The 25,407-nt window shown below is 37.4% G+C and overlaps 1 protein-coding gene across 5 annotated transcripts in view; it reads right to left on the reverse strand.

The window, feature by feature from the left end:
* Positions 1-25,407, reverse strand: part of LOC113115085 (rho guanine nucleotide exchange factor 12-like) — a 54,984-nt gene that overhangs the window by 18,965 nt on the left and 10,612 nt on the right. For 3 of the 5 annotated variants that reach the window (XR_003293825.1, XM_026282356.1, XM_026282355.1), the window contains exons 3-15: positions 13,590-13,684; positions 11,103-11,159; positions 6,077-6,175; positions 5,446-5,495; positions 5,187-5,244; positions 4,940-5,112; positions 4,684-4,758; positions 4,158-4,268; positions 3,395-3,496; positions 3,120-3,248; positions 2,942-3,040; positions 2,761-2,871; positions 367-465 (exon numbers count right to left, since the gene is read on the reverse strand). Coding sequence is in view for 4 of the 5 variants with exons in the window: in XM_026282356.1 (XP_026138141.1) it covers positions 367-465; positions 2,761-2,871; positions 2,942-3,040; positions 3,120-3,248; positions 3,395-3,496; positions 4,158-4,268; positions 4,684-4,758; positions 4,940-5,112; positions 5,187-5,244; positions 5,446-5,495; positions 6,077-6,175; positions 11,103-11,159; positions 13,590-13,684 (1,258 nt within the window). In the remaining variant the exon portion in view is untranslated. The remainder of the gene's footprint in view (positions 1-366; positions 466-2,760; positions 2,872-2,941; positions 3,041-3,119; positions 3,249-3,394; positions 3,497-4,157; positions 4,269-4,683; positions 4,759-4,939; positions 5,113-5,186; positions 5,245-5,445; positions 5,496-6,076; positions 6,176-11,102; positions 11,160-13,589; positions 13,685-25,407) is intronic. The other 2 variants (XM_026282357.1, XM_026282358.1) reach the window with 2 other exon arrangements.

A 25,407-nucleotide genomic window follows, 5' to 3' on the forward strand; every position in this document is an offset into this window, starting at 1 on the left:
AGCTGTAGGAAAAGATATGCACAAGTTCCAAATGAGCTACCCATCCATCTTGCAGAAAGAGAAAAAAGTTTGCTGCAGGGAAGACGTGCACGCACTCAAACACACACACATGCACACAGAGTTCGAGAACAACAATATGCAATGACCATGGAGGTAAAAGGTTGTCTGAGAGCGTGTTTGCTTCCTGACCCTGAGGGTGCTGGGAAAGGAGTAACCCTCCACACACCTCTCTGGACAAAAGGCACGGTTGATCTGGGTGGATACAGGCTTTTGCCTCAACTTGCCCGCAGACCAGATGATACCAAGTCAGAGCAGACAATGACGGGTTTGAGCAAGAAGAGAAGAGGTGTGAAAAGTTCCACTTACTGCCCCCCGGTCTATGAAGAACGTCAAGAAGTCCATGAAGATCCGCCGTGCTTCTTTGGAGTTGGTCTGTTTGTAGAGGTCAGCGTGGAGGTAGCAGAGCTGTCGAGGGAAGTCAGATTCAGTGAGCAATAAAGCAATTTGAGACAGACTTGTAGATTTGTATCCCTTTACTTTAAAACATTACTAATGATACAGATTTAGTCACTGATAAACACTAGGTTTCAAATATTTGAGGTCAGAAGTTTTTATTATTTTTATTATTAACAATTTTATCCAGCAAGGACGCAATAAACTGATCAAAATGGACAGCAACGATATATGTCAAGTCTTGTATTATAATAGGTGACATTATCCACATTGATAATTTTTTTTTGAACAGTAGTTTCTCTTTATCCATAACCGTAGTGTATATTTATCCATAAGTCTACAACAGCTTTTTCCTTTTTTTGTCTATTTAATTAATTTTTTGTTTGTATTTTTATTAGTTTCTTCTTAACTTTATGAAATTTTGTCAGTGCATCTTAGCCCAAACACGCAGTTTGGACATGCATTTTGAGTGGTTTATTGTGCTTTCATTGTGCAACTGGTTGTTACATCAGAGTTTGTGACTTCAGTGAAACACATATGCTACAAATATGCATATGCTTTTTTTCTTTAACAATGTTTTCTGCAATGAATGCATTGGGATTTGGATCCTCTGCTTATGAAAAGCATAATCAATGGCAACACAATTTAAATTCTCATATATGGTGAACCAAATCTATGCAGACATCCTTATAGCTTAAACAGCTCGACAAAAAAAAAAAAAGAAAAAACACAAAAAAAAACATATTTGAGCAAAAATCTTACTCCAAAGTCTAATCCAGTGGTTCCCAACCTTTTCCAACTAGCAGCCCACACAACCAAACACATATGTTTGCGCAGCCCACTGCAAAAAAATTTACTGACACCGAGCTATTGTTGGGGTAATAACTTAGTACTCAGAAGCTAGATTGTTAACTGTATTTATTACTGTATTATCGCGATTTCTTTGATCAATTTTGCGATTTCGATTTTAATCACAATTTTGACACACACAGATATGCTTTACAGTCATAAACACATTCAGGATGAATTTAAAACATATTTCCAAAAGAAAACAAATTAGAGCTTTATCAAAACTCTCTAGAAAAGACATAAGTCAAAATAATCACTATAGTAAAGGTGTAACAAAATTTCTAGACTTATGTAAAAAAATATATAAATAAATAAATCCCGTGTCCAGGGACTTTTTTGCCATGCATTGTTCATAGAGCTCATTAATTGTAGCGATGCCTCAGGGGTTGAAATAGATGTGTTATACATTATGCAGGTTCATACATACTCTGTCTGCAGTGTGTATACAGTATGTGTAAGTGGTACAAAAGCAGCAGCGAGAGTGCATTATTGTAACGCGAAAGCACATTAAAATAATGCACGAGCATGAATCTCTCTGTTAGCACGTAGATTTCCTTTGCTCCGTCACAAAACCAGACGTGCTTGCTCAGATACACGGTGCTCTCGCACAGAGAGTGTGTGCACTTAAAACGTGTTTCCTCTCACTTAAACTGCGTCCTGTGCACTCATAACTCTCTCTATGCTCATGTGATAGATATTAATTATTTATTATTAATTAAATATTTTTATTTATAGCCTTTTACTGCATGCAGTGTGAAAGCTCTGATTCATTAACATGGGCTCAGAAAAAAGGCGCATCACAGACAGTGTTCGGTTCTGTGCGCACTTCATTCGGATTGGATCGGATAGCATACTGAGGGAGGTCAGGGCCTTGGAAAATCGTGCTATAAAGTGATTTAGAAATCGCGCACACTCAAATCATGATTTTATGACAATTTCTATTAATCGCACAGCCCTAGAATGAACTGGCAATGAACAGAAAATAACTCGGACTGGCACCGCTCAGCAAAATGGGAAAACCAGATCCAGGCAGAGCTCGGCAGCAGGTAGAGGGAACATGTTGGCAGCCATTTATGTTGACCTCGTTGACAGCCATTCATGCATGTTTGAATTTGTTGTTCTGTAGCATATGCAGCAAAAATATAAATTGGTGGTTTATTCTTAAACCAATCAGCGAGCTCTAATAGTGGAAGCATGGTTACAGTTTAATATTTATTTTTTGCTATTTAATTATATGAAATGATGTTATTATGTTATCACTTAGACATTTTTACATATATTAACAATATTATTATTTACTTTAATAGTAATTGGCGGCCCAACTGCAATACCACCGCTGTCCCACAGGTTGAAAACCACTGGTCTAATCACTTCTTCAAATAACTCCATGAGATTCTTTTGTCTGTTTTATTGCCCATCAGGTGAAAAAAAGCACTGCTAATTACTGCTGGAACTCACCAGAGGTGCAGGGTCAAACTGAGAGATCACATGGTGTAGGAAGACCGCAAGATGAGCGGGGCGAGTCTTGAGAATCTCGATACTCTGGAAGGAGCTGCACTGTCCGTTCACCTGAGAGACATCAGATCTGGTTAAAGAAGTAGGCGACCAAGACCACTGAAGGAAAGGAACTAAAAAATACCTGCTCCTGCTCAGAGTCAAAGTCATCATCTTCAGCAGCAATGATCTCTGAAGCCAGGCGGGGGGGTGGGATCCCAATGGTGGATGGGAAACGAGAATTCTACGAGAAGTAGAGAGGTGTGACAATCATGCTCATCAGAAATCAGGCGGAAAGGTCTGTCAAAAGCAGTGGTTCTCACCAGGTTGGGACTGTCGTCGACCTCCAGGGAGGGGCAGGAGTTGAGGCTGTCTCTGGGGGTGCACTTCGGACTGGAACAGTTGGATTCCCTTTGGCTCTCTGGAGAGGCCGGGTAGAAACCGCGCTGGACCCGCACATCAAACACCATAAGCACAATTAATCACACCACAGGGAAGCAAGGAACAAGAGCCACCGAGTACACTCGTGATAAGTGCCACTGTTTAACTGAGATCAGTGAAGATATCTCAAAGAAAAGAGAGAACAGTGTGCACTTACAGTTGACACTGAACTTCCACTCCAGAAACCCTCCGGGCTGAAATCTCCCTTATTCTGATCCTCATTCAGCCAACAGCCATCTTCACTGTTCCTGACACTCTCCTAAAGCACAGCTTTACAGTCAATACATGTGCACATAATTCAAAACTATTAAATCAGACTATTAAAGAGCTTTTGAAATTAACAATCTCTAATTGATGGTCAAGCAATATATCAAGCTATGATATATCTGAAGACTGTTTGTCTAAAAAAAATTGCTTAAAAAAACAAGAGGAAGCTGCTATTACCAAAAATTATATAGTATGTTTTTTTTTTTTTTACAAACATTTTAATTTTAGTAATTCAAATTTTAATTTCAGGTTTGTTTAATAATTTTTTATTAAAAAAATATTTAAATTAATTAATTAAATTATATATTTAATTTAAATTATATATATTTAAATAGATATTATGCAATATATATTTATACATTTCAAATGAAATTTATTCCTCTTATGGCAAAGCTGAATTTGTCATATGATCCTCCAGAAATCATTCTAATCTTCTTATTTGATAATCCTTTGTTATTATTATCATCAATATATCAATGATGAAAACAGTTGAGCTGTGTAAGATTTTAATAGCATATGATATATACATATTTATAATCAAACAATCTATCTCTCTAGCTATATCCAAATCGGTTGACCACTCCCTAACAGTGTGTTACTGATGCTTTGAATATGAGTATCATATAAACTGGTCAGACTCAGAAATGTCATACATGTGGAGCCCTGTTAAGCAGGCCCTGCTGATGTGGAATGTGCTTCTTGGCTTGCTGGATATCCCGTAGTGGTTTGGGTGTAGGAACTCTGCTGTAGTCCTCCTTCAGTCCCTAAAGAAGAGACATTTTTGTATACTATATAATCAGATCTCATACACACACAGACAAAAGTTTAACAGACGAGTTAAACCTAACAACTTGTTACTCTGCTCTGTAAAAGTCTACTTCTGTGTTGCTCTCCAAGACAGAAAGAGAATGACAGATCTTGGTTTACAAGACATGTGAAGGTGGTAACGGTGTCGAAACATAGTGGGAGGTGCTTCAGTCTCCCCTCTCACTTACCAGCTATCCTAAATCTCTAAATTACCTCCTAAACAGGAAAGGCCTCCTTCTTATCATCTTAAGTCATACTGCAACAATACAAAATAACTCCACACTTTACTGACAGGCACACTTTGTGAAATTGAAAGTACCATGTGTGCCCACTTTAAACTAGTAGTTTTGAGTCTGATATTTAGATTCTGACCTTTATGTCCTGTTGTTCTATGAACACCATCCTCTTGTTGTCCATTCTTTGGATAAGTGGAGAACTGTTCTCTTCCTATGTAGGGTTGGGTTGACAAACGACAAGGAGGAGCAAATAATAAACACAGATTATGTAATTTAATTGGAGGAGAGACATGAGGAAGTGAACTTACATACAACAAATAAACACAAAACGAAAAACAAAACAAAATCAGATGGGAAAACAATTTTCAGGAATGGGCGTATGGGCATCTTACCCATGATACCAAAGGAGAGGAGGTACGTTTCGCTGCATTGTAAGAGTTGGGAGATGAAACAAAGGGGTCCCCATAATCCCCCGGTGACCCGAGACCCACGTCTACCTCCGAGAGGGGGATCTGGGGTAACCCGGGAGGCCGGCCTAACACTGTGAGGGCCACGTATGAGCCAGCTATGAAGTACAAATGAGATTTGGTCAGCGGTGGAAACATGTTGTCTTGACACAAGCAAATGATTTATACTCACATTTGATTAATTTCACCACTTCAACGTGGTTCGATTGCGTCACCAATGTCCCGTTCACCTAAAGCACAGGAGACAAACATTAAAATGCATTATACTCCAACATACATGCAAGTTCTCTTATACAGACTCAAACATGAAGTCATTTTTGTTGTGACCAGCAGGTGGCAGAATAGACAGATGCTGAAATGCAGTGGTGGAGAGAGAGAGAGAGAGGAGTGGGCAGTGAGAAACACAGCTCTTGCATCTGTAAGCGTCTCACCTTAATGATCCTGTCCCCCGTCTGAACACCTGCACGCATTGCAGCGCCATCTGCCAAAAGACAGGAGACGATTATGACAATTATGAATTGAAAGCATTTCCTGATGCAATGAGTGGTTGCCAGAGTGCAGCCATTTGGTTGCTAAGGGGTTCTGGGTGGTTTTTCAGCACATTGCTGTGTGGTTTATGTGCTCCATTTACATTGCACACAAATGGGTTTCCATTGTCATTTTGCAAATGACGAAACCCCCATTTTGGGTATTCATGCATTTACGTCTCTTGGAAACATGTTGACTCGATCACAATTCACTACAATGTCAAGTAGTTAAAAACTTTGAGAAAGCTAAGCAATTATGAGTGTGCTTCTAGAGAATATTCCACACTGTATGACGTGTATTGCGTCCTGAATGACCACCTTTCAGACTAAGATCAAAAAAAGTTTTATATATACCATTTATATTTAGATATAGTTTTGCTGTTCAGATTTTTAAAAAATGAATAAGCTGAGTAACATTCAGCTTTTTTTTTAAAAGAAAGAGAGAGACAGAGAGAGAGAGAGTCTCGAAAGACGTCCACAGAAGCTGATGTGGGCGGAGCCAGAAAGACAACAGCATGATAGATGGGCATCTTACCCTGTTTGACGAGCTGCACGAAAACAGGGTTGTCCCCACTGACGGTCAGCCCAAAGCCGTTCTCATCTTTCTGAATGATCACGCATCTCTGAACCAGCCCTGGAGGAAGAGAGAGAACAAGAGGAGAGACAAATTGAGCTATGAAACTGATTTTACTGGATTGCCAATGTCTTTATTAAAGCATTCATCAGGAGAGGTCTATCAAAGCAGATTAATGTAACAATGACTCCGACACCTGATCGAACTGACAGAGCTAGTTAGTGCAGACAGTCACAGGCATAAAATACTTAGCAACATAAAAAAATCTGCAGTGTCGTGAAATGAAACCATCAATCGCGCAATCCAATTAAAATCTAGCCCCCTTCCCAGAATAATGGAGAGATACAAGAAATGATGAGAGCAATGGAGACGTGGGTTATCACGGTCATCTAATGCTGCAGCGTGAGAGATGGGCCTACTTTCAAAACTGATAGCTCATCAGATCTGAAAACAAAAGCCGCAGTTCTCAGATCACAGAAATGAATATGAACTGCTCAAACAGTCACACGCATATGTAACATACCCTCAACTATTCGAGAAATATTACAGTTTAAACAAGACTACAGTCAGTGTTGTTTTCCACAGAGTAAAAACTATGCTTAAAATATAGTTATATCACATATATTTCTCACATCCTTGCATGTGTTGTGAAAATTACTTGATTTAAACGGTCATGACTCAATTTGAAAAGATTGAATTTAACCAAGAAAACTGGTAACTGATTACATTTCATGCTAACCCATGTGATGTTTAGGTGTTATGGATATACTTCTGAAACTGTGATCCAGTGCTATGATTTCAAGTGCATTACTGTAAGTAACCATGTTTTTCATAAGTCATTTTAATTTAACTGTTTAATAGTTTAATACCATTTATTTTCTTGCTAACTGGACACCATACAGATGCTGCCTGACAGGTTTAACCCTCCAAATTAAAACTAATTCAAATAAAATAATGAATTAAAGATTTTCTGAAGTTAATGTAACAATAATCGCTTATCAAAAGTATTTATGTTTTAAAATAACTCTTCAAATAAAAACTGTTCTTTAGATTCAACAAAGAATACAGAATTTTTTTCATTATGGTTTCTATAAAAATGTTAAAGGGATAGTTCACCCAAAAATGAAAATTTTTATTTCATAAGTCTTTGCAAACTTCCTTCATCTTCAGAACACAAATTAAGATATTTTCCATGAAATCCAAGAGCTTTCTGACCCTCCATAGACAGCAATGCAACTACCACATTCAAGGTCCAGAAAGGTATTAAGGATATCAATGTAATAGTCCATTTGACATCAGTGGTTCAAATAATTTACATTTTTTTTACTTTATGAAAAAAATTTAGACACACGTTCACAAGAGTAGGGTTGCAACCACCGATTGATCAAATCGATTATTATCGATAATAAAAATCATAGACATGTATAGCTGGTCGCATCGAATTACAGCACTGAATAATGCACTTCTATGGACAAAATGCATCTAAAATAGTGCAGGAAACAGAATGAACTCCAGCAGGAAAAGTACTTGATCAAATCTGCCCAAAACATGAGAAATCTTTATTTTAAGCTTCAAGCTGATGCATTAGCATAATGGCTTGCCCTGTTAGGCACTTTGACAGATGCATCCTCAGTGCAAAAAACTTTCAGTTAACGGTCATGTCCTTATCTGTAAATGTCACAAATTCATGCAAGCCTTTCCATTTTTGCATAAAGGCACGTCCTAACAGCCTGCTTTAAGTTGAATTCTTTACTGAAAGAGCAACGGCGTGGAGAGGGAGAAATATCTGTTGTTGAACATTAAATTCAGGTTTAAAAAGTCAACATGCAGTGAGAGTAATTTATGAAAGTAGGAAGTGTGAATGGACAGCAGTGTGTCATTGAATATAAGTATCTTAATATAAATGTCAGTTGCTTTTACAGGATAAATAATTTTTTTTGGTTTGTAATTTGTCCAATAAAAGGCAATAACATTTTTAGATCTAAACTACTTTTTTCACAGATTCCTAAAATATGTGTGTTTTCTCTATTATGACAGGTGGTGTAATAAATTGATAAGCATTGCATGATTTTATAACAATTAATTGACACATTTGTTTGAAGGACATTGGGCAGAATGTGAAAGTGTGCTATTGTCAATAAAATTCTTTTTAAAATATATATCATTAATTGATTAATCGGATAACTAATCGATTATCAAAATAATTGTTAGCTGCAGCCCTACACTAGAGTACCTCGATATACAAGAACAACTTTTAAAAATGAGTAGAAAAGTGCGTGGTTTCTAAAAAAATAATAATGAATAGAACATAATACATAGGCTACAACAAGGTTTAATCTGACTGCAAAGGAACATAACCGAGTTGCCTGATATAAAGAGACATTACGAAATATGGAAATACACTTACAATACAATTATGTGTTCATTTATAAGAGAGATAGAGAGAGAGAGAGAGAGAGAGAGAGGGTATGTATTTATGAATTACCACCGTTTTGCCACATTTTTCTATTAACAGTGAAGCGGTGGCTTTAATTCCTTTAAAAAACAATGTTACCAGCTCTTTGTTGAGAAAGATAATGTAGCTCTTGAGCGATTAAGCTATTTAGCTGATAAAATCCCAGGGGGAAGTATGTTCCAGAACGTCTGAGTGTGGACGCAATGTTATCTGTGTGAGTGACTGAGCTTGTGTGTGTGCGTAAGACACAGTGAAAACAGCGCATTAGTTTAGAACTCTATTTTGTTTTTTTAAACATAGAGAGTGTTATTTTGTGCAGTGATAACCTAACAGCAAAATAAATATAATTTATTATTTATTATATTAGAATGAGTACATCACAATATACATTTATTACAATGAGTACTTTATTACTTATGGGCTTAAAAACAAGATACAAACAATCAGAATATTGTACCTGGTGGGGAATGCCCAATATGCCAGTAGTTAGCAATTACACTACAGTATGCAATATTTAATAAACAGCTGTTTTAATCAATTCTGCTGAGGTGAAATTCCGTGCAGTCCTGTATCGTGATACATATCGTATCGTGACTTTGCTGGTGATACACAGTCCTAGCACGGGTTTCCCACACATTGATTTATTTATGGCAGGCCGCCACAATATCAAAAACTGACTGCCATAAATAGATTTTCCAAAAGGCTTCGACTTCATTGAATAAACATGAGCACTGCACGTTTCAAAATCAAAAACCGGTTCAGGTGTTTTTATATCACTGTATTTCAGAAGTAAACGGACTGAATTTTCGATTTCATTTTCATTTCATCTTGCATGTAATGCTTGATAAGGCAGCATTTGTGAGGTCAGAGCTGCTTTACAGCCATTACCGGAGAAATGTCTCTCTCTCCCACTCTTAAAGTGCCTCCTGTTGGCAGAAAATGAATTTGCATATATATTAGGGGTGTAATGGTACGTGTATTCGTACTGGACCGTTTCGGTACAGGGCTTTTGGTACGGTGCACGTGTGTACCGAATGACCGAATGCAATATTTTGTGTGCAGAACATAGGTACATTTTCGTGTTTCCAAACGAACATATTAAGTGGCGGAAGTCTATGCATTCAGCGCAAATCCCGCCCTGCAGCTGATTCTAAGGCCAGTGACACACTGGCTGTGTGGTGCGAGCGTGGCGTTTCTGATGCGTGTCAGTTGCGTGACGGCTGCTTTGCGTTTTCTATGTCTTTATACACCAGAATCGTGCCTGACGTGGCGATGCCGTGTTGCTCCTTTTGTAGGCGACATAGAGGGAGACCGCCGACAGACCAGGATCTTCTCTTCACGACAACAATCTCTATACTTCATGTTGAGCATAAATATAAAGCCTACTGATAAAGGACACCGTCAACAGTATTGACGGCAAAATAGACTATGTTTGACAGGTGCTATATGCCAGTGTGTCACCGGCCTAAGGTTTTCAAAAGGCATCATGCGAATGTGAACATCACTACAACTAGGAAAAAAATGATTGTAATTCAAACGCAGCTCCCGTCGGCATTTGAACAGACCTTTGCTCTTAATTTAGATAGGTCCAACACAATAACGAAACCTGACCAGGTCTAAAAACTGAACTGTTGATGCTGCACTTTACACTTTGGAAAAGTTATACATATATTTTTAAATATGAGCAGGCCTACAAGCTGGGATTGGTAATGGTTCAATGTAATCATAGTTATTTATTTATATTTTTCATTATATTTTATTATATGATACTGGTTTGAGACAGAGTATTTTATTTAGTGGAGAACTTTGCAGCAATATTTTATTTCTTATTCTTTTTTTTATTATATATATATTTTATTAAAAAGTATTTTAAAAAAGTTTAAACAAATTGTAAAATAAAAAGTTTAAAGTAATAAACAACCTGCAGTTTAATGTCTTTTTTCCCCCCCAACCTTACTTCTTCAACCAGAATTTACAGTCGATGAACCAAGAGAGATGGACATTCTATGTCAGAACACTGTTCTGAACAAAGTTCTTTGGTTTAGAACAACATGAAGGTGTGTAATTAATGACAGCATTTTCATTTTTGGGTGAACTATCCTTTAAGTAGCACAACTGTGTTCAACATTGATACGAACTGTCATAATAATGGCTGCTGAAAACTCAATTTCGACTGACAAAAATAAATTACATTTTAAAATATATTAAAATATAAAAGCTTTAAATTGTAATAATATTTCATATAACTGTAGTGCAAACATTTCACTTTGCTCAAAAAAAGTTCTAAGTGTATCATTGAATAGTTAAAGTATCAGGCATTTAAAGAGAGCACCCAGACTCTCTCAGTCTTTATCTTCTGAACCATTAAGAATAATGCTATATGTTATTTACCAATAATACACACAGAGACCAAAATTAACTCAGTAGGGAAGCTGAACATAAATAAATGCTGATAACACTTGAACTTCACAGTGTTGGAGAAGAATCACCTGCACAAGAGTAAAAACACTACTAGAAACACAGCAATCTTACCACAAGACTCGGGTCTCCTGTCAGTCCCTACAAATCCACTCTTCTGCACCAGCACTTCTGAGCCACACAACATAATGATAAAACATAAGACACACACACACACACACACACACATATCACAGAGGACACAGAGAGAGGACTCAGACAAAAAAAAAAAAAAAAAAAGAGCAATGACAAATACACACACAGTGTGGCTGTTTTGGAAAGGGTCATTGTCTATTGATAAGCAGTCAAATCCCCAAGGTCTTACATATGAACAAATTGTCTACCCTGAAATTATTAATAAGGTGTTCAGGTATTAAGGACCCCAGGTGTTAACCCAGAAATCAATGCTTGGCGCAGATGCAGATTATAACCAATAAACAAAGTTGAGCTGAAAAGTACTTTAACAAGAAAACATTCTCAAAAACGGCTACGTAATGATGTTGGTTTTATGGTTAATAATAGTTAATCATAACACAAGAGAATAACTTGATTAGCCTTTGCCTACTTGAATTTCTCACAAAAAAGAAGTCAGTGATATTGTTTAATGGAACGTATATGATTTACAGCAATAGTCTCCATCATTACGTGAGGCTATACAGCTTTGGGTTAAAATTAATCACACAAAACAGCCACACTTTTCAGACACTCCCTAAAGAGATACTGGGAAGACATTAGGGTTGGGCGATATATCAATGTATTCTCAATGAACTTCCTGGAAATGTAAGATTAAGTAACATTTTGAATTGTGCAATGATTCTAATTTCGGTGTTTTTTGTTTTTGTTTAGCTTCTAGGTAATTATTTTTTTTATTCCTCTTTAAATTTCAGCAGCAAAACTGTGTTAATGTTTGTAAGTTGAATCTAGGGATGGGCGATATATCGCATTCGATTGTCACGCGCATTTCGTCAGTAAAGCCGGTTCCCTGATCAGCGGTAAATCGTCATCACTTGCTTTCAAATGGAGCGGCATTTAATAGACAGAGCCGTAGATTACTGACAAGCTATGCAATATGACGTTCATTATCGCAGATGGATCGCCTTCGATAATGAACGCGATATTGCGTGACAATCATATGTGATATATCGCCCATCCCTAGTTGAATCCATTCCATGAATCAGAGAGATGCTGAGAGATGACTTTTTTTGTAGGCCAAGCTAGAAGCAAGCATCATCCTGGACCCCTCAACAAAAACCCAACAGGATTTTTCCATTGTTCTTGGATTGTTGCAGAAAATAAGCTGTGGCCAACAAACCTCAATCAACAAAGAAAGGGTATTACTGGTATATTTTTTTTGTCATAGAATAAAACATGAAAATATCTTCAGCCTTTTATCATCCATAAACCTTATTTCAGGCATTTGACCAAAGACTTCTTCAAAAAACCTGGGCCGAAGGAACCGGATATGCAAAAATTTTAACTTGTTTCTGGGTTTTAAGACTCATTTCAGCAGCACTCCAAATCTCTGATTCAACTCCAATGCTCCTCTCATTGCTGAAATATGTAATTTTACATATTGCATTTTTTTAAATAAATATTATTGTAGATATTACTGTGTTTAATTATAATTTTATATTGGTGTATATACATTTTTCTAGTATTGCATCATTGATTATTTTTAAGCCGCTTTGAAAGTAGTGGCCAAAAATGGTTGCTTGGTTGAAAAACAAAACAAACCAAAAAATATGCCGATTCCAAACACTGTCAAAACAATGAAAAAATATGATATATTTTAAGTTATATTGCCCAACCCCATAGTACACTGAATGCCACATTGTGGTTAAGTTGTTTTAGTCATGCGTCAGAAGAGGCAGTTCCAACACCAAAGGAATATCAGAAATAAACATGCATCACATCCTCCATTCACCGCTATCCTCTCTAACATGTGAAAGTGAGATATTTGTTAGATCAAACCAATAAAACATACTATGCTCATGTGAAACCTGCTTCAGAATAGCTCAGAAATCTTTGAAAAGACCGCTGACGAAATTCAGTCATCATCTCACTCGTCTTTCAATCAAACAGGAAAACATCTCCCCATCCAAACAATGTGAATCACACTTTAATCTATATGATTATCACATTGTTCTCCACCATAAACCTCCCATTAATGTTCATGCACAGGACTGCTTTTCCTTCTCTACCCTCACCAGCGGCTGAGAGGAAAAACAGAGGCGAAACTTGAAAGAAAAACACACTGACAATGTCTTTCAAATGCCAAAACCGGGGCCAGGAACATGTGCATCGTTTATGGTCAGCAAGTATGAATCATGCCGCTGTTTAAAGCCGTTCCACTGCAGTTAGTGGATGGGTGCAGCCCTCCATCTGTGCTGTGTGTGGAGGAAACTGTTTCCATTTAAGAGACTGAAGAGACTGTGTGAGAGGAGCAGTGTGCTTCAGTCCACACCACACGCACACACGAGCAGTCAGGACAGCCTTTAGTACAGCTAAACACTGCCTTTCTGTATGAGTAGAGTGTGAAAGAAACCCTCGGATGAAATGTACCTGTAGGGTCAAACTCGTGTGTAGGGGTACCAGGCTGCTTGATGCTTTCGGGTCTCTTATCGGGAGGGTGGTCTCTGCTGAGGGTGCTACCGGTTCTGTAAACACAAACAGGAGAAATCAATATACAAAGTCAATGAAATACATTAACACACTGCAATGAGCACATAAAATAATACACCAGTGGTTTTTCTCTGGGTCGGCTTGTGACATAAAAATGTGCTGCAGTCTAATAGGGTTGAATACATTAGGTGAAAAAAATACTAAATGCAAATAATGAAACCATAAACTACACGAGAAAACTCTTCTCTTATTTTTGTTGTTGCTGAAACAAAAGGACATCAAACCTAACAATATTTAACACAAATTAATTTGCTACTTGGTGAAAGTAAGTAAAATGTGTCAGATGCCAACATGCACCTGGTTGTGACACATGCCCTGATCTCCAAAAACAAAACTCCCTAGGTCCCTTTAAGACAAGTTAGTTCACTCTGCGGCCATATAGGTAACGCCCCTGGGCAGCTATTTCCAGGCATGCAACTACAGCTCCTGACTATTTGAATGGAGAAAGACCGTGTTTGTCAAAGCTACTTTTCATATTATTATCAAATGATAATAATAATGGCTAATATATCATGATATTATACATTGTGCTTCTTAAGCTTAAATCATGGAATAATTAAATAATTATATCTATCCATCTTTCTATCTTGTATATATAGATAGATAGATAGATAAGATAGATAGATAGATAGATAGATAGATAGATAGATAGATAGATAGATAGATAGATAGATAGATAGATAGATAGATAGATAGATAGATAGATCTAACTATCTATACACACATAATTCTGGAAAAATGATAAAAAGTATATTATAATTTTACTAACTGTACTGCATCATCGATAGATTGACAACCTTTCTCTTTAGATATCAGCGACAGCATTAAAGAAGTCATATAGTCAACTATTAATTTTAAGTGCACTGATGGCACAGTTTTTTTTTGTGAAGTGTTGAGCAGCATCCTCTTGTGCAATGACTATTTGCTTAGTTAACTTCCTGCTAGGACAACAGATGTGCCCCACTGCGCTAATGTCGCCCTATTCATTACACACATCAATTAAGAGGCTCCGCATGAGTCCTGCCGGTTCTTTATCACAAAGGCAAGTGGAAAAGCCTGAAGTAGCTATGACTCCAGGTCTAAAAGTAGCCTAGGCAGAAAAGCGAGTCGAGGTGGGGTGAATGTATTTAACAGCGCTCTGCTTCCCGCTCACAGGCCGTATGAGAACCCTCTGTTTTCTAGGCTAGTCAGTGATGGGACACAGTGCTGAAAAAGCCCTTTGTAGGCCTGTCTGACTGCGTCTAACTGAGAGCCACTGTACTAACAACCCACTGCCATTTGCTTCACCTGGACTCACTCGCTTGACCTGTGGACCTCGCAGAACGCCAAACTGACTAAAAATAATATGCAGAATGAGAAACATCTCTGCGAGACAATCACTTCAGCAATAGAAATGATGGAGGGTCAGCTAGAGCTCACATTTGTCTGGCAGTTTGTGGATTTTGAACTCATTCTGCGGACTCATTACGGGACAGTATCGGAGAGAGTGGACTCCATACCCTCACAAGTGAAGTGCAAGACATTTGCAGTGTCGCTCTGAACACAGGGAATGATCACGCGAATGAAACTTACTTTTCTAAGATTGCTTCAGAGGTCAGCTAACTGTGAAATTAACACTGCATCCAAGTAAAGGAAAGGACTCAGAGGGATTAGCCCACCTTTTTGCCTGTAGCAATTTGTCACCACTGGTAAACTAGATAAGTCTAATGAGAGAGCAGTCACTGATTTTTTTCAATTAAAACTCAATTAATAAAATTAACCTGGAGCACCGGCGCAGGCCAATATGAAGCAGTTCTCTTCCCGCTCCCAACAGGGGTCTTGATTTACACATTTATTCTAGCTTTTCAATTTATGTAAAATCAACAGTAACCATGTCTGTTAAGCAAGAAAAAAAGAAAACTGTAATTTTGAAAGGATCATAAAAGTTGTAGTCATAGTAGTATACAAAAGTAGTTTACACGTATTATATGCTATAACTCAAGTCTTTTGATGTGAATAGCTTGGTGTGGAATGACTCCATTTAAGTCACTGTTATTATGTGATAACCTTCCCCTCAAATGAGCTGTTAACTGTAACTACTGCAAACGGATCATTGAGTTATGAATGAATCAGTTCAATGTATGAACCGGACCAACAGTTTATAGAAAAGAACAAGTTTAAATGAACAATTTGATCACTGAACTGGTTGGGTACGACTGGAACTCAATGATCCAGACACAGAGGTTTTCAAATGATTGGCTTGCTGGAGGACAGGATTGTGAGTGAATAGTGACATTATCATGACTAGACTCTGAATATTGCAAAACTTGCAGATGCTGAAAAAACAAAAAAAAAACACCAACAACATCATTTCAAAATGCAATTCTGAATTTTCAGCAGCCATAACTCCAGTCTTCAGTGTCATAATTTTTCATATAGCCTACCATTCTAATATGCTGACTTGCTGATGCTGATTTATAAAATAAATTCAGAAAGTTCAAATAAATAGCATTTACTTGAAATTGAGCCCTCCCTGAATAACAAAAAACTAAAATTAGGGCCCTATGATATCAGTAGGTGTGTTACATTGGACACGAATTCATGAATTCATTCTGATTGACAAATCTGAACTAGGGCTGAAATATCCGATTACTCGATTAATCGAGGGAATTTTTGGTAGAATACTCGATTACTAAAATATTTGATAGCTACAGCCCTAATCTGAACATAGTGTTTACATGAACGGTAAATAAAATGATCGGGTTACATGTCACAAGCTTCTGATCGGATTTACTCTTTTGACATGCATGAATATACAGAGTTTTCCGCTGCTGTTTTAGAAAGCACACGTTATATTTATCTCCTTTGGGTCTATTGTTGTCACGATACCAAAATTATTGTTTCGATACCGATACCTAGTCAAGAATTGCGATACTTTTTCGATACTTTTCCTGAAAAGGGAAAATACACTCTCAAATATCATTGAAATATTCATTTTAAAACCGGGACAACATTTGTAATCATATAACACACTAATAAATGAACATATGAAAAACAGATATATTATACATCTGAACAAAATATGAAATATCAAAATTGTGAAAAATAAAATAGAAAAAATGACATTCAAGGTAAAGAAAGATAAAATTTAGCCGCATTATCTCAGTTATAAACAAAAGAGTAATACATTTATCTTAATTCTGAACTTTGAATAAAAATATGAACAGCGATTAAATTAAACAATGTTTCTGAACTCAGAAGATTAAATGTCAAACGCTAAATAATATCAATGTAAGCAATGGTATTCAAGTAAAAAAAAAAAAAAAAAGCTAATAAAATTTAGCAGCACTATCTCAGATATTGTAACTTATTCTGTCGTGCAGCCTTTTCTTTCAGAGGAGAAAACACAGCCAGTGAGCTTTAATGAGCGTCATCTTTAGTGAGCGTCATCTTTTTCTACCAGTCGTGGACCGGCGGCCACAGCATCACTTTTGCTCGCAGATGCAGTCTAGTGATGCGCGGGTCGGGTTTTTTTTCAACCCGCGGGTCCCGCTTTTATGAAATTATTTGCGGGCTGGGGCAGGCCAAATAAAGAAACATTTCTTTACCCACCCCAACCAGCGCATCGGGGACATCACGGAAGATCCGTTGCTACTAGACTCTCTTGTTCACCTCCCTCCACAGCAGCGAGCGAGCTCGGCGCTATTAGTAGTGCATGCGCAGCTCGTGAACAGCTCTGTGAACTGTTTCATCCTGTCAAAGAGTTACTCAAGATGTGACGGAGCATGTGATTTGTTGAATGTAGTGAACGAATCCGCCCTTCACTGAAAGAGATCGAGAGACCTTCTCATTCGTGAATGAGCTGAATGATCTGATACATCTCGTTTATGAACGAAATGAGTGAGCCAAGCATGTAAATCTCTATCAGCAATCAGCAGATACAAAGCGCAGTTATAGGTGCTGTGCAGATACGCTCGTTTTCATATTAAGCATACAGAACATAACTCCACGTTTAATTCCCGATTGATGTGAATATTTTTTTATTAACTTTGTTAATCTGAACAACTTATTTAAACTATTTAAACACATTTTAGTAAAGTCAAATCAGTTTAGTAAAGCCACTAATGCAGACATCTCGCTGTAGTGTTTTTTTGCTGCTTGCGTGAAAAGAAAACACAGACGTCCATAGGGAGGCACTGGAAGCGTGCGTTGCACGCACCAAAATGAAATGCGTCTATTACAAATCCGGAACGCAGTCATTCTTTGAAGTATCGATACTAATAAATTTAGGTATCGTGACGTTTTTAATTTCCGAGAATCGCAATACTTTTGAAGTATCGGTGCACCGTACAACACTAACTTCAGCCAAAAAAAATAAAAAAAACACACCCACTGATTCCCACACCTAAAACCAGTTGTCTGTTGATGAGAGTCTTAAACAAGGACTGGTGGGACGCTGTCCTGCTCCACTTCACAAATGATGAGTGAAAGGGGATTTTTATAATGACAGATCACTTATTTTTGACACTTTATTCACCATGAAGAACACCTCTTATTTCTACATCACTGTGCAGTACTTTCCAGTTTTGGTTTTCAATCCAATCAAGTGTTTACATGTCCTCTCGCTCGGATTACAAAAGGGATAAACCACCCCTTACAATCCGATCAAATTTTAGTCAGATTGAGCCAATTCAATCCGATTGATGCGTTTACATGTGACATTTTTAAACGCAGCTAGTGATGCAACAAACACTGATGGAATGGTGGAATTCAGTCATAAAAACTGAATTTACTGTTTAACGCAGAATATTACGAAATGTCAAAATTTGGATAAATGAATCAAAAGTACGTCAGTACAAGTAAATCAAATGAAGATATGAATGAGTGTCTATGAATAATAAGCTGCAAAAAGACAATGAAACAAAATATTATATCATTTGCCTTTTTTTATTTTTATTTTAACATATAAATAGATCAATTGAATAAAGACCAAGATTACCTGTTAGATTTACCCAAAACTAATTATATTTTATGTTTAACCACTAAAGGGACATCAGAGCCAGCGGCAAATGTCAGAAGGACTAGCCAAGTCGAGAATGCTCTTGGCAGATACATGATCACTGAACTCCCACTGATCGCGTGGAGCTTACCGTCTCCGAAAATGGCTAAACACATTTTTAAATAGGCGCTGTCTTTATAAATAAACCAAAGATTTGAGTTAAAAAAAACATTCTCAACTGAAATACTTTAAAACTATATTTCATGACACAATAACAATAATATTTAAAAAAATTATCCAAATAAATGGTGGTTGAAATGACAATGCTGCATGAACACAATCAATCAGCATGTTTAGCGTCCAAGTCCCACCCCTGAAAGTTCCAGAACTTTGAAAAAGTACTACCTGACCAGCAGGGACTTTCTGAGGGCCAATATTTTACCCAGAACTTTAGTTCCTGGTTCCTGAGGTGGAAACACACCAAGTACCAGCCCAAAGTCCCTAGCTCCTGGGTAAAGTTCCGGCGGTGGAAACGCAGCTATAGTTTTTGAGTCTTCAAGCAGGGGATGTTCTTGATTGCATCAGAGCTTTCTGTAGTGACACAGGATCCTGTTGAGAGCAGTTTGAGGGAACTGAATGGGCCATTTATGAAAGGGCCTGTAAAACGTTCCATGGTCTACTCAGCTAAAAACCTCCCGCTAAAGAGGAGGAATGGAAAAGTAAATGCAAACAACCAAAAGCAGCCAATAATCCCACTTTTTACATGTTATTCTCTCCCTAATGAATCATGCATGATGATGGTACATGTAAGAATACTGCTATTTGTGCTTATGACCACAACAGTTACAAGTAATGCTTGTGAATGTGCATAAAGGTTTTTGTTTACTCTCCGACTGGTCTAGCCTCTCCTATTTTCACCATGGAATAAGATTTTTTTTTTTTTTATTGGAACTTTTTATCTCACAATTCCTACAATTTTTCTTTTAGCTGCGACTTCATATTACATAATTCTGCCATTTTTTTTTCTTCTAAATTGCAAGTTAATAACTCAATTACAAGTTCTCACAATTCAGACATTTTTATCAGAAAGTTTGAGTTTACATCTTTGCAATTTAGATTTTTGCTCTCTGATCTGAGTTATCACACAATTCTTTTATTTTTTTCATGTTTCATCCACAGAATAAAAAATTTATTTCTTTTTTTCATCTCACAATTCTGACTTTTTCCTCACAATTGCTATAATTTAATTATTTTAAAGTTTCTTGCAATCTTGAGTTCATAAAATCAGAAATGCCAGATGTAATCTCAGAATTATGAGTAAAAAAAAAAAACAATAACCTTTTTAATTTCATCCTCCTATGTCGAAAACAAACTTTACTAGAGTAACAATACTCTCTAGCATTAGACGAGTTTGTAAATGTAGGAGTCAACAACAGTATCTGATGCAAATGAGGCCATCTTCACTCCTGGAGGAGGAGGCAGCAATGGGGGTGAGTTGGATGGGGTAAAGGAAGTGCAAGAACGACAGAGGGGATTGGTGAGGTGGAGGGGGCGGGTTCTCCGCTCAATTGAGGTTTTGTGCAATAATGGAAAAACGTTCCACACGAAGCCAGAAAGGCCTGCATGAGGGACACCCCAATTACTCGACTCTGAAAGGCGTGTTTGTCAGAAACCACTTGAAGGAAAAGTGGGAAACGGGGTGGAAAACATGGCTCTTTTGCTACGTTGTCCTTTCTCTTCCACACTTTTCTGGAAGTTAAACATACAGATTTCTTTAGGGCATGCATTATGTGTGTGCATGTGATGGTGTCATGCTCAGGTTGCGGTGGGCAGGCTGGCAAGAAGATATGGGGGTGCGGAGAGCCGAGGGATGAAATCAGTGCTGGCTTGAGGACTGGAGGAAAAAACAAGTGAGTGCTGGGCTGGCAGCGACCGAGAAGGAGCAGTGACTTTGCAGAAGAAAGAACACTTGCTGTTTGTATAAAATGCGGTTCAGAGGACCTCTGTGCTCCAACTAATGACATCACCACTGTCAAGCACGGCCGCATCGCTCCAAATGGTCATGTATGTGTTTCTGCAAGAGTCTGTGTGCGTCAGACAGTGACCTGACCCAACAGCCAGACTGCAATACTCAACACACACCACAGGACAAGGACTCACAACATAGCCGTGTAATAATGTGAAGTAATGTTTAGATTTAATAAGCTAGAAGTTATAAGTAAAAAAAAAAAAAAAAAAAAAAACCTTGGAAAGATTTAGCACACACTATAACTTTGATTTGATTCTTAAGTATGCATGTAATACATTAACACAATTATAAGTTAATATAGTGGTGTGACCACTTATGCAATATTAAATTTTTATTATTAAGCTATTCTAACTTTACTTTTTAAATGATCTTACAACATGTTGGGCTGTGAGTTATTGAACATAGTTGTAGCAATTTGCTTTTTTCCCCCCTGCTATAATACAATTTTTAGTGTAAAGTCATCTGGCCAGCATGGAGGAGAAAGATACATACAAAACAATACACAAATTACAGGATGTAATTTTATGTCATCATTTTTATGATAAATTTTTGTATGTTTCTAAATTTATGTCCATCATGAAGTTACATTACAGCTGTATAACTTCTGATTATTTATTTATAAAGTCTGAGTATTTATTGCTGATTTAAATAAAAAACTAACACTTTTTTAATAACTTGATATTCAGATAAAAAAATATAAAAATCCAATGTTTAAAGAAAAATCAAATACTTTAAGTTTTTTTGTTTTAACTAATTTAGGCTAAATTCAAATATAAGTATACATTTCTTTTTCACAAATAATCATGGCAAAAAAAAAATTGTCTAATGAGTACAAATCTAAAAAAAAAGATCTTTTTTTAGTTCTAAAAAAAAGCAAAGGAAAAAAGAAAATCTTAGCAAACACAAAATTACTTAAACTATTTTATGTGGAAACTGATATCATGCTGTTAATAGAGAAGAATTAAAAAAGAAAGAAAGAAAACCCAGAATATTCCCTTAACTGATTCACATGAAGAAAATCTTTTTTTTTTATAAGAAATAACATCACATGGACACCCCTGAGTAAATGTACACTACATCCTTTCACTTCCCCTTCAAATACCACATGAGGAACTTGTTGCTAAACTAGAAGTGCCAAAATCACCCGCGTCAAGAGATGAGGTCTCATTTGCAGATCTGTCAAATTTTGGCTGCTTGTGTCAGTGAAAATAAGTGAAGGAGAAGTGAACTGAAAAATAAACACTGCGGATGTCTCTTCACAAAAGCTCAATCAAGTCATTTAATAAATAAAAGGCTTCATGCAAAGCCATTATAAACTAAAATGAATAAGCAAATCCGGGAAACGTCTAGGCAAATAAGAAGAGGACAAATGCTTTGCGGACAGATAGGAGAGGCAGTCTTTATGGCCCCAAGCGCACCAACTGGCTCCAACAGGAGCCAACATTTGCTCTAAACATCAGCTGTTAAAACCCATTAAACAGTGATGACTGAGTAATGACATGATCAAACAAGAGCACAGCGACTGTGTGTGTTTGTGAAAGTGCACACACACAGTCTACATAATAATGGGAAGCGAGAGCAAAAGAGAACCGAAATGAAAAGGTAAGTGGATGTGGAAGTGTCATTTGGGGTAATGCCAGAAGACACAGGTCGAGCTGGGCCTCTGAAATGAGCGGCCCCTCCCCCAGGTGACATCACAATGAGGAACGGGGTGGGGGTGGGGGTGGGGGGTGCTGAGCAGCAGCGGCCTGGGGAGATTTTCCTTTTCTGCTCCAATAAACTCAATCACCCGTCCTGACAGGGCTGGAGGATGTGCATTTCTTCACGCTAGATTGTCTGTTTAAATTCTTTGATATTGCAGGAGGAGGTGGGAAAGCAGAGAGTAAGACAAGTTCAAAACACACTTTGTCGCCAGGGTCAGGAGGACAAGCTGACGCCAAGGGCCAATCCATGCCTCCCAAAACAACCAACACGGGTCCTTCTCTGTCAAAAACTAAAGACAGGCAGCCTGCTACATAATATATATATATATATGTACACATGACAAGATAAATACAATAAAAAAATAAATAAAAAAATAAAAACTGTAAGAATTAGTGTCGTCACGTTACCAAAATTTCCGTATTTGGTACTGATACCAGTGAAATCTACCAAAGCAAAACACAAAAATATGTTCATAAAAAAAACCCCAAAAAACTGTATCACTAAAAATAAAACCAATGCCATTCTTTATACTTATTTACAATTAAGTACATCAGTATTAAGTGTTTTTCTACAAGTAATATAATTATGAAAAACAGTAAACAAGTTTCACCCAAATTGAATTTTATAGCACAATGCGTTTGCTTAAAATGCTTGTGAAGTGACTCTGAACAGTTCTGGTGATGTAGTTTATGTATTTATGTCCTCATTGAGACGGCAGATGCTGAAATAACTGTAAGCGTCACACGCTTCAGTCTATGTAGAAAACAAACCCGCACGTCTCTGCCATTCATTCATTCACACAGAGACGCGCAGAACATGCAGGATTCATATTTCAACTTAACAACTACAGATACTTGTCCATAAGGAGATTTGATTTGATTAATGTATGCGAACTTTGACAAATTCGGTGACTGTTCATATTAAAATGTAAGTTTCATTTTCATGACTGGATTTTGAGATTCCGTCCGTGTTTTCTGCTTCGCGGAAATCATAGCGCTGTATGTGTCATGAACCGGGTTGACCGATACTTAAAGAAATCGGGTACCGTGACATTTTCATTTTTTTAGTACCAACTTGGTACCGAAGTACCGGGTCTTTTTACAACACTACTAAAAAATAAAAATAATAATAATAATAATAATAATAATAATAATAAAATGGTATTAAATTAATTAAATCAGTTTAGGACAACAGAGTAAAAAGACAAAAAAGACTTGCAGTGACCTGCATCTTTAATTTGCCTTTAATGTTCCTGAATGACCAAGTTCTTTCAAAACACCATATAGAAAATCTGTATTTTAGTGCATCAGTTCCACGTTAATCCTGCAGCCAACTGTCATAGCATCTCACAGCAGTGAAGCACGCAACACAAAGGATTAACCTCGGCCCAGTGAGCCTGCCTTGCCACGCTGCCCCTGAAACTACATAAGATTTAAGCATCCACGCAGCGTGAGGGAAAAGAGGACAGGCGAATTAATCATATCCAATCGCCTTCTGCAGAGAGGCAGTCGTCTCTCTCTCCCCACACTTTTCAGTCACAGCTTAATGCACCGGAGAAAATACAGCACAGCAGTCTGGTCTCCACTTGGCACAGAAGGCCAGGGATTGCATAAGCCAAGACTGCAAATGGAGAAGGAATATATCAGACCTCAACGATATGGCACAGGGAACAGAGAATATAAGATGTTCATTTTGATGTTGAAAGTAACACTGGCGGCAAGCTTCAACGTCTTGTAACCAGCCACATATGTCTTCTTGCATCATATCATTGGTGAAGACTTGCACCTTTCATGCGTTTTGGTATTGGCAAGTATATGCGAGCATTAACATCTACATCACAACACTGCAAACCCTCGGTCAATGTCCCTCCCCCTCTCAACAGCCAGGGGGCTATTGGCTGCAGCTCCACATTTCCTACTCGCTGCCAGGGTGTATAGGGGAATCTATGTTCAAACAAACCCTGTGAAAGGACTCTCCAAACTCGGCTGGCATTTGCTGTACTGCTAGGAATCCAAATTTTAGAGCTCTTTATTGATATCTGTTATAGTCACAAAAAACTACTGGACTGGTAATGTAGTTTCTGTCCCAATACACAGAGGAGAATTCCTGGACCATCTGAAGCATGGTGTACAGTAAAAATCATTCATCTGATTGATTAGAAATCACATATCTTTCAGGAGACAGGGTGTAGAGCTTATGTCTGTCTGTCGAGAAACACCAGTTATATTGTTTACCAGTTATCAGAATTGATTTGTTGAAGTTTACATGGTTCACAATAATCTCAAGCCGTACACAAGATGATTTTTCCATGTTTGCTTATAGAATTAAAAAAAACACATCTCTAAAGTATCTGCAAACACCATCTCATTTTGATGGTTGAATGTTCTCACACTGAAAGTTAATGTGAAGATGTTAAGACAAACATGCTTGTTTGACATGTCAGCTGGACACACATTAGGGGGTTTCCACTGTTTTGATGCCATAGAGGTCTAAATATGCTCACCCCTTGCTAGTGACCCCTCTCCTAAAATATAGTGTCAATGGCAACTATATACTCTCACGTATAAAGAACCATTACTGTGTGAGCCTTTGAGAAAATAAGCCTGAAATTTTTTATAGACAACATGCTGTTTGAAATCTTCTATTTTCATTAAAGCCATAAAATATGAACTTTTTATTACATATTCAAAGCTATTATTATGTCCTACGTCATTCACTGTAATGCCACTCTCTCATGGACACATGACAGTTAGTGGAAGCTACAGATTACAGTTTATAAAGTTTTAAATATGGTTACTTTTCTTACACAAATGCATTGATTCACTTCAGAAGGCCTTTATAACAGTACTTTTTATGATGATGGAGGCACTTTCTTCAAAATCTTGACCACCACTCACTGCCATTATAAAGCTTAAAAGAGCCAGGACTTTTCTAATGTTACTGTTATTGTATTTTCTGAAAGAAGAAAGTCATTTACACTAGGGCTG

The sequence above is a fragment of the Carassius auratus genome, chromosome 15 (assembly GCF_003368295.1).
Source record: "Carassius auratus strain Wakin chromosome 15, ASM336829v1, whole genome shotgun sequence".
NCBI classification, from domain to species: domain Eukaryota; kingdom Metazoa; phylum Chordata; class Actinopteri; order Cypriniformes; family Cyprinidae; genus Carassius; species Carassius auratus.